Raw genomic sequence first — 10,593 nt, 5'->3', positions numbered from 1 at the left:
AATCATACCGAACCGTGACGTTAAAACCGAGGTACGTACCGAACCGTCATATTTGTGTACCGTTACACCCCTAATAAATATATTAAAATGGAAAACTGAATATTACTGTTTTTACTGTATTTTTGATTAAATAAATGCAACTTTGGTACAAGGATAATTGGATAGCATTTGTTGTTATAGTCTATATAATGGGATTTAAAGCTTTACTGTCCTCCAGACCACAGATTTTCCACGGATAGAGCTCACGTGTCTGGGCTTTCAGGTTTGTTTTAGACACTATTATATTGTGAATGTAGATTTTCTTGTACAGTGTAGTTAGCCTTGTTATGAAAATGAAAACATGTGGCCGTTTTTTCCCTGCCCTTTTCTAAAGATAGCCCTGCTGTCCCAGTGGAATCCAGCATAGAGCCAAGACCCTATTTTCTCCAGCACCTCTCAGTGGCACTGAAACTCATGTCCCAGATTTCTCGCTATCATTTTATTTTAGTCACCATTCATTACCCAGACTGCCCCGAGTATCCTTAGCCTTGTCCCCTCCTAGTAGTTTTCTACTTTTTCAAATGGTCTTCTCAAAGGGCACAGCAGCAACACAGTGTTAAATGCCTTGGGCTGGAGTTTTACAGATAATATTAGTGTATATAAATGGAAGGAACTCTTTAAAGAGTCCAAAAAAGAGGCTTTAGAGCCTTATAGTCCATGTCTGGTAGCTTTGAGGTCGTCTATATACGATAGTGTATTCTTATCTTTTAACAGATACATGTAGTTTAATCATTAATTTAGTGCACTTAGTTATTTTTTTTATGAAAATGTACCAATTTTTTTTTCTCAATACACTACTGCTGAAAAGTTTGGGGTTAGTAATATTTTTTTAGAAAGTTTATTTTTTAAAGAAATTAATACTTTTATTCAGCAAGGGTGCATTAAATTGATCAAAAGTGACAGTAAACACATTTATAATGTGTTTACAAAATATTTTTTCAAATAAGTGTTGTTTTGAACTTTCTGAGTTTTCACAAAAATATTAAGCAGCAAAACTGTTTTCAACATTAATAATAATAAATGTTTCAACACTGATTTATGTTTCTTGGACGCCATTCTGAAGGGTCATGTGACAATGAAGACTGGAGTAATGGCTGCTAAAACAATTAGCTTTGCCATCACAGGAATAAATTACGTTTTAAAATAACTGCAAAACAGTTATTTTAAATTCATATAATATTTTGCAATATTACTGTTTTCTGTTCAATGGTAGGTTTTAAACAAAAGGGACAATTTGTCCAATGTTTCCTGCTCTAGCATTTACTAAGAAATGTTCACAAGCAAATTAAAACTAGGCTCATCATTTTAGCTGTTTCCTGAGTTGTTCTTCATCCAGTTTTGCCTTACAGGTGGCCTACAAGTGTTCCCCTTTATTATCCTCTGCTCTCTATGGCCACTTTTTCAATCCGAGAGGAGAGCAGCAGTTGCTAGCCCAGGGCAAACTTCTTTTCAGAAAGCACCAGTCCATGCACCTGCTCTGGTAGATGTACAGGCCCATTAAACATCTGCAGCAAAGAACTGAGTCTGATTCGCAGCAATACCATTCAAAAGTTTGGGGTCAGCAAGTTTTTTTTTAATTAAATTAATACTTTTACTCAACAAGGATGCATTAAATGGTTCAGTAGTGACAGGAAAATGTTAAAAGGTTTATATTTTAATGGGATAGTTCACCCAAAAATGACAATTCTGTAATTTATTACTCACCCTCATGTCTTTCCAAACCCGTAAGACCTTTGTTCATCTTTGGAACACAAATGAAGATATTTTTTATAAAATCCGGGAGCTCTCTGACCCTCCCATAGACCGCAAGGTTACTACCACGATCAAGGTCCAGAAGCGTAGTATGGACATAATTAAAATAGTCCATATGACATCAGGGGTTCAACCGTAATTTTACGCCGTTGTGGAGAGTATCATGACGCATGCGCTTACTTCTGCTTCATGTAAACAACACATGCACATGGTGCTGCTGCTTACGTTAACACGTACATGCGTTGTTTACATGAACCGGAAGCGAGCGCATGCGTCATGATACTCTCTCTACAATGGCGGCACATCGCTACAGGCGGGATGAGGAGAAGAATTGTTGAATAAAGTTGTTATTTTTGTTTTCTTTGCACACAAAAAGTATTCTCGTAGTTTCGTAAAATTACGGTTGAACCACTGAGGTCACATGGACTATTTTAACGATGTCCTTGCTACGTTTCTGGACCTTGATCGTGGTAGTAACCTTGCGGTCTATGGGAGGATCAGAGAGCTCTCGGATTTTATAAAAAAATATCTTCATTTGTGTTCCGAAGATGAACAAAGGTCTTACGGGTTTGGAACGACATGAGGGTAATTAGTAATAAATTATAGAATTTTTATTTTTGGGTGAACTAACCCTTTAAATAAATGCTGTTGTTTTCTAAGAATTGTGGGGGAAAAAATCCTACTAACCCCTCACTTTTTGAACGATACAGTACATTGTGTCTGTTTATTTTTGTCAATAATTTTTGGCACTGTAAACAAAATATTATTCTTTAGTAATTTATTTCCTTGCCACATGGACTTAGAGTACTTATTATATGAATGAAATGCATTTCATGAATTATTTAACTGATTTTAATGTCTTTTGGCAATCGCTTTAATCTAAATCTAAATTTTGGCAGAGCATATTTTGTTGGAAAGACTCCATGCTTGAAAGGAGTGTGTTTTTGAGGCAGTGCGCTCTGCTTCTTCATTGATGTCTGAATCAAAAGTGTTCTTATAGAGTTAGATTGGCCTTCCTCCTTTCAGTTCTGCTCATTTTAACTGTGAAATGAGAATCGCGAGGCCTCATGGGCCAAATCGTGTGACTCTATCTGCCTTTCAACCCTCTCTTCTTTATTTCTCATCATTAACATGATGCACAGGAGTCATTTCTGTATACTTTTTAGCTATTTGATATTATCACTGATGCTCATCACTGTGGTTAGAATGATTTTAGTGTGATATACCTTACTGCAGGGTGCCTGACTAGAAACTGTCAGTAATTTCAGTATTTTTTGTAAAAAAGTTGCTTATTGGTCTTCTATTGAGAAGTGATACTGATCTGCCTTTTGTGGCGTGTATTTATAGCTTATTGCCTTAAATGTCTTGGTGACCACAACCCTTCCCCCCCTTATTTGTTTGGGTCTGGACCTTGAAACTGGTTTTTCGCCCTTATGCCTAAGGGTACGCTAGTTTTGTTTTTGACATAAGACTTTGTGTTCCCATCATGCAAGAGAAACCACAGGAAGTCCACTGCCAAATTCTCTGCCAAGCAGGCTACCACTATTAGTAATTGTGTCCCTAGGGATTAATCGTGCTGAAAGCATAAGGTTGCCTTAAATGCTAGGGGTGTGAACCTACACTGGTCTCACGGTTCGATTACGATCAGGGCCGTCCTTAGCTGACGCGGGGCCCGGTGTGAGGTAAGGACCTCTAGGTTGATTACGATTATCATGTCATCGATTCGGTTCAATTCGATATCATGATGCAAATATCCTCAATTTTCAATTTTACTTCACATGTATACAATTTTGTCAATAAATACAAGCAGTCAGATATATGAACTGTACCTGACATGGTTTCTCAAGTTAGTGGTATTACCCCCTGCATATTTTATTGTGCGTGACATGATTTACACATAGCGTGTGTCTTCTCCAGGTCGTGCTTACCAGGCTGTTCATAAAAGCCAAAATGTGCCCAGATGTCGGCTTTTAAAGTAGTCGGAGCATTTTTAATTACTCCCACCACCATTAGGCGCATTTGGTTTGAAGCGGCGCTGCGCAGAATGATCAGTGTATGACATCAACCGCGAGAGTGATTCGAAAGTGAGGATCCATCTGCTCTCTTATCGCTCTCGCGGTACTTGATGTCACACACTGATCATTCTGCGCAGCAGCGCTTCAAGCCGAATGCGCCTAATGTGTGCTACCGCGACAAAGCACGTATGCGACAAATGACGTCAGAAAAGCGTCAGTACGTTATAATCGGTTATGGTCTATTACTGAACCGATACCAAATCGTCCTCGTCTGCATCGCGATGCATTGAAGAAACGATTAATTTCGACACCCCTAGTATAGACAAGAGAATGCAAAAGCACATTCCATACAATTTTCATCTGATTTTGTTTAGTATTACATATTAAGCCATGATCACCATTTTAAATGACACTGATGCATCTTTGCCAAATAAAATTTTTTTTTAAATTACATGAAGTTGTGTAATGACTGACCTGAAGACCAACACATTGATCAAGTCCCCTTGATTTTACACACAACGTTTAAGTGGTTAATGCAACAGTCATTAGACCACCTTTTTTAGTGGGTTAAGATGATCTCCCATCTTTTTCTCTTGACAATAGATGGCACTATTTTCTCTTGACCATAGATTATCACTTTTGATGTATGGCTATTATATTTTTCATTTTGTCATTTCATGTGAATATTAAAGGCCTGGAGGTCCACAGTGAAACAGACAGCCTATGGGACCAAGGAGGAAGTGGGAACTCGTAAGATAGCGGTGGAGCCAGAGTGACTATGAGAGGACAATGGTTTTTAGATCTCTCTTGGGAGAGAGAGGCTGGGAGGGATCTGTGGAGAAATAGGAGATTTTGTTCTGGATGGAACCAGTGGAGAAACAGGAGATTTCATGTTGGAAAGGTCAGCAGGAGAACAGGTGATTTCATGATGGACGGTACCAGTGGGGACAGGGCACTTCCTCTTAAAAAAAAAAACAGTAAATACTGCAGAGGCCAGCTTCAGCTCACCCTCAGCAGTGGGAGTGTGGGCGGGGCTCCTTTCCATACCTGCAAATTCCACTCCCTCGGGGATAGGCGATGTTGCCGGCTTGTGCACCTGGTCAGAAGCAAAATGGAACTTGGGCTCTGGGCATTTTAGCAATAAGATTATTATTAATTAACCGTACAGCAGTATTAATTTTGGCAGCCATTTTAATTTAGTTTTAGACTTACTCAAATGTACATTTTAGTTATTATATTTAGACAAACTTGTCCTGTTTTTGGCTCTCGCGTCTCGCCTCCCTCCGCCATTAGGCGCGTTCGATTTGAAGCGGCGCTGCGCAGGATGAGTGTATGACATCAACCACGAGAGCAGATGGATCCTTATGCTTCCGAATCGCTCTCGCAGTTGATGTCATACACTCATCCTGCGCAGCGCCGCTTCAAATCGAACGCGCCTATTGGCGAAAGGAGGCGAGACACGAGTGCGAGTAATTACAAATTCTACTTGATGTCATCCAGTGATCATTCTGCGCAGCGGCGCTTCAAGCCGAACGCACCTAATGTATGCTACCGCGACAAATGACGTCAGAAAAGCGTCAGTATGTTATAATCGTTATGGTCTATTACTGCGCTTCAAGCCGAACGCACCTAATGTATGCTACCGCGACAAATGACGTCAGAAAAGTGTCAGTACGTTATAATCGGTTATGGTCTATTACTGAACCTATACCGAATCGTCCTCGTCTGCATCGCGATGCATCGTGAAAACGATTAATTTCGACACCCATATTAAATGCAACATTTTAAGAATAAGCACTAGAGGTCAGCGCCTCAGTCATCCAAGACTCAATTTCTTATAGTGAGGTGAGCCGATATAGCGCTGGTTTGTTTTACCATTTCTAGGATGCCACTGAATTGAGCTTTGCAGATTTGTATTTTGAAGATATTCTACTATATGAAACAGTTTGGCTAATTTTGTTTAGGCTATTATTAATAAAATTAGAGTCTTCGTTCTCATCTCCATTTATCACACATTTGGCATATTTGATTCCTTTCAAGATTTGTCTTAATGAGCATAGAAATTGTGGAAGAAAGTGTGCAGATTTTGTATAGCCTATTTATGTCCAGAAATTCTTTTTTTTTTTTTTTTAAGAATTGTTATTGACCATGGTTTTTCAAACTTTATAATGTGAAAGTGTGAGGAACCCTATCTGTGTGAGAAAATTTTAATTAATAAATAAAATATATTTTAATTAAAATATTTTCTTTTTCTTTTATTAACTTAATCTGTGACATGATCCTTCAGAAATCATTCAAATATTCTGATTTGATGCTCAAGAAACGTTTCTTATTATCTATGTTGTAAATAGTTGAGCTGCTTATTTTTTTGTGGAAACCGTGATACATTTTTTCAGGATCCTTTGATTCAAGAGAACAGCATTTATTTGAAATAGACATACTGTAAGTTACAAAAGATTTCCGTCACTTTTGCTCATTTTAATGTGTCTTTGCTGAAGAAAAATAATATATTAAATTTTTATTGTTTATTATATATTTTTTTTCTCTGGATGTTTCTGTGGACCCCCTTGCAGCCCCTTTACCCTAATTTGAAAACCCCGGTTATAAACAAGTTCTTACGCTTTCTTATGCCTACTAGTATGTCCCAGAAATATGAAAATGTCTAATTTCCATTCATGTTATGCTTGCAGGAGAGAAATGCAGAAAATGCCATTGAGGCCCTCAAGGAGTATGAGCCCGAGATGGGCAAGGTCTATCGCCAGGACAGGAAGACTGTACAGAGGATCAAAGCCAGGGACATCGTACCCGGGGACATTGTGGAAGTTGCCGGTAAGAATTTCAACTAAGTGACTATTTTCAATGTTAAATTCAGCTTAGGTGAACGGTGAAGTCTTGGCAGCAGCGGGAACTAATCAGCAACAGGTGTAAAGCAGCCAGTGCTATCATCCATGTGGTACGGCTGCTGTGTGAACAGGTTGGTTTCCCAGTGGTTTAGGCTTACAGTGACACTCTCTCTGAACCTTTGTGTGTGATCACACGGTTGCCTCTGGAGAGGTTGTGTTTCATGAGTTTTGCCGTAAAGACTTCCTAGAGAGTACCAATTAGAGCTCTGCTAGTACTTAAAGAAATCACACTGAATTAACGAATTGCTTTGTCAAGTTCATTTTCAACTAATTGCCACAAATTCATCTATCTGAAATTAATGGATGGTGTCACTTTGTATTGCTTGAGAAATGAGAGCTAATGTTGCGTTTTTGTGTGTTTCCTTTTCTTTTTTTCCTGTGTGACTTATGTGGTATTTGAGTTTCACGATTTTCTGTGTTACCAACATATTTCCTATTAAAACAGGAAGTTGAGGAGGTACATATTAGACTTAGAAATAAGTCTCTTATTCTCTCTGTATTAATTAAGTCTGTATTAATGTGATACAAAATACAGTAAAACTAATATTTTTAAATGTAATAACTTAAAATCTGTTTTATATTTTAAAATGCATTTTATTCATGTGATGGTAAAGCTGAATTTTCAGCAGTCTTCAGTGTCACATGAAATCATTCTAATATGCTGATTTGCTACTTAAGAAGCAGTTCTTATCATTAATAATGTTAAACCATGATACATTTCAGGATTCTTTGAATAGAAGGTTTAAAAGAACAGCATTAATTTGATTTATTTGAAATAATTTGTAACTTGGTAAATGTCGACACTTTTGATCAATTTAAAGCATCCTTGCTGAATAAAAGTATTAATTTCTTTAAAAAAGTCTTACTTAAAAAATCTTAATTTTTAAAGTTATATTTTTTGAAAATACTTAAAAAAAAAAAAAATAAAAAAAAAAATTTGCGACCATTATTTGTTTGGAAAAGGAAATCTAATATAAGGCTATTTGCCACTATTTCTAGTCAAATGTAGGAGGGGTTTATGATTTAGGGGGAGGGGACAATCTCAGTTTTAGAGGTTTTTTTTATTATTAGGCAATAGTTTGTATAATGCAAGATGAGTCATCAATATTTTTGATCTATTTTCCTGGAAGAGGACGACTGTAAAAGTCATGTACTTTGTAATTTGGTTAACTTTTAGAGAACTTCCACGTGAATTCATCTGAATAGGGATTATCAGGAGTGCCCCTTGCTCTCTATATTGCGTCACGTACGGCCACGTCTCTTTGCTCACTGGAAAAGATCACTAGGTGCTTCCTTATTGCTTCACTCAGTGTTTCACACATTGGATGGCTGTTAAGACTCTTTCAGCTAGTGTGCAAGTAGCAGTTCACCGTGACTAAGCTAACCAAAACACTTCATCATAAGTGCCCTTAAAGGAACACTCCACTATTTTTGAAAATAGGCTCATTTCCAACTCCCCTAGAGTTAAACAGTTGAGTTTTACCGTTTTCGAATACATTCAGCCGATCTCCGGGTCTGGCGGTAGCACTTTTAGCTGTAGCTTAGCATAGATCATTGCATCTGATTAAACCGTTAGCATCTCGCTCAAAAATGACCAGAGAGTTTCTATATTTTTCCTATTTAAAACTTGACTCTGAAAACTCGTGCTTGAAAATAGGCTAACTTCCGTCAACATAACCAACGTGACCACCTGCTTGCACAGGGAGCATGCTGGGGACTATTTTCAGGCGCTGCGTAATATCATTGCGCCTGCTGCACCCATAGTACGGCAGCAAAGTTCCTTGATTATTACGCCGGAATGAGAGTATAGTTCCTAGCCATATTGGCCTAGAAAATCGCAACTTTTCATTTTCCGTCGGTATTAGTACACGATGTAACTACAGAAGAGTCAATTTTAAATAGGAAAAATATCGAAACTCTTCTGTCATTTTTGATCGAGATGCTAACTGTCTAATCAGATTCAATGGTCTATGCTAAGCTACAGCTAAAAGTGCTACCGCCAGACCCGGAGATCGGCTGAATGGATTCGAAAACGGTAAAACTCAACTGTTTAACTCTAGGGGAGTTGGAAAATTAGCCTATTTTAAAAAATAGTGGAGTGTTCCTTTAAGAGATTTTCATTTTTGTTTCAGGGCCGGCACACTCTGTTTACACTGTGCGCATGTGTAAGCTTCATATTACTGCGTGTGTCTGTACTGGGCTTGATGAGGTGTGTGCTCAAAAGCTTCAGGTGGAGTTAAATAGCTGCTTAGTCATGATGAGGTGAAACGGGTAGTGCTACATGGTACAGCAGAGCCTCCATCAGCAGGATGGGGATTGGAGGAGCGAATGTTCTCGCGGCTCTGACTAATACCCTGCGGTAATGCAACCAGGTGAGTGTACCCGTTACATAACCTGTGAGGGGTGCCTAAACGGATGGGTCATGCAAAATTAAACACTCCACAGTACTTCTGTGTGGGTGGCGGAGTTGCTAAGGATACATCTAAGGGATGATATTATGGGATATGAATAAGATACTTTTGCAGAAGCTGGGCTCCAGACAACAACAACAACCAAAAAAAATTAGGCTGCTAAAAAAAAACAACTTTAGGAGGCAAATTACTTGGGTTTTTGTCACCCAAAGAAAGTTTCCCTTACTGTTGATTCAACCTTACAACTGGACCTCATATTATTAAATATATATATATATATTAATATTGGTCAAATAACCAATATAACAAAATATAACAAAAAAACAATCATGAATGTTTATCTTTATTTTTCCTTTAAGTTAACTGTTTAATCTGTTTAAGTATGTATTATAGTAACAGTTCCTGGTTGATTTTGTATTGGACAACTAAGAAATAACAGTTGCAATTTGGAGTAAAATCTCCATGTGATTCATTGAGCAATTCTAATTCAAACTGCTAATTCACAAGCAAATTTAAAGGGGTCATATGATGCTGCTAAAAAGAACATTGTTGTGTATTTGGTGTAATGCAGTGTGTTTATGCGGTTTAAGGTTAAAAAATTGGCCAGCTATCCAGTGCGTTGTGATTGGCTGAATACCTCAAGCGTGTGACAGAAATGTTACGCCCCTTAAAACACTGTGATGCCGTCTCCCGGCACGGCGAGACAAAAACATTGAAACCCATTACAAACGAGGCATTTGTTGCATCCAGTGGGGACATAATTACTGATTATAATGACTTGTACTGTGTTTTTACGTGTTGCGTTGCGTATCGCGCCGCGTAAACATAAAACCATGTCTGCATTTGTGATCGGAGAAACGACAAACAACAAGCGCTACTCGCGTTTGAATCATCAGTGGCAAATTCTTTAAATATAAAAAATGTACTTGCAGGCTGAGAGTCAGAAGCCCATACTGTCCTTGCAAAGTTGGAGCTGCCCCACTTGTATGCTACTCTGCAGGTTCAGGAAACAGTCTTCCATAAAATGTGTCACACAGCGTCACACACGATGGACTTGAGTGAGTGGAGGCCGGCGGCCTTGAGAATGGCGCGGCCGGCGGATTCGACGAAGGAGCGTCCGGCGGGCTTGCGGCAACCACGTGTGACGACCCCGTGCTGGACTCCGCTTTGTCCACGGTGAAAGCCGATTCAGCGATCCACAGTGCGAAGTTCATGTATTTCCTCAACAGGGATGTAACGATTCACTCAACTCACAATTTTGATTTCACGATTCGATTCGATTCACAATTTTTTTTTTTTTTTACAAAATGAGATTTAAGACAAATTATAAATTAAATGTGTCCTTTTATTATTGCTTGGACAAAACACTGTACGTTTCTTTGTGAAATTGAAATATAACACGATAATAATATACTAATATAGCACTTGTAAATTATTGCTCTTTTGTTGGTTTTGATTGCTTCTATTGTCCTC

At 38.3% G+C, this 10,593-nt stretch overlaps 1 protein-coding gene across 1 annotated transcript in view; it reads left to right on the top strand.

Moving 5' to 3' along the window:
* LOC107686902 (sarcoplasmic/endoplasmic reticulum calcium ATPase 2-like) overlaps positions 1–10,593 on the top strand; it is a 34,165-nt gene that overhangs the window by 5,687 nt on the left and 17,885 nt on the right. Inside the window, exon 5 of the mRNA XM_016484048.1 lies at positions 6,497–6,635. Within this exon, the coding sequence (XP_016339534.1) occupies positions 6,497–6,635 (139 nt within the window). The remainder of the gene's footprint in view (positions 1–6,496; positions 6,636–10,593) is intronic.

This window comes from Sinocyclocheilus anshuiensis, unplaced genomic scaffold (assembly GCF_001515605.1).
Source record: "Sinocyclocheilus anshuiensis isolate Anshui unplaced genomic scaffold, SAMN03320099.WGS_v1.1 scaffold1339, whole genome shotgun sequence".
NCBI classification, from domain to species: domain Eukaryota; kingdom Metazoa; phylum Chordata; class Actinopteri; order Cypriniformes; family Cyprinidae; genus Sinocyclocheilus; species Sinocyclocheilus anshuiensis.
Note: the sequence above shows the minus strand (reverse complement) of the source record. Positions and strands in the feature narration are given on the sequence as shown.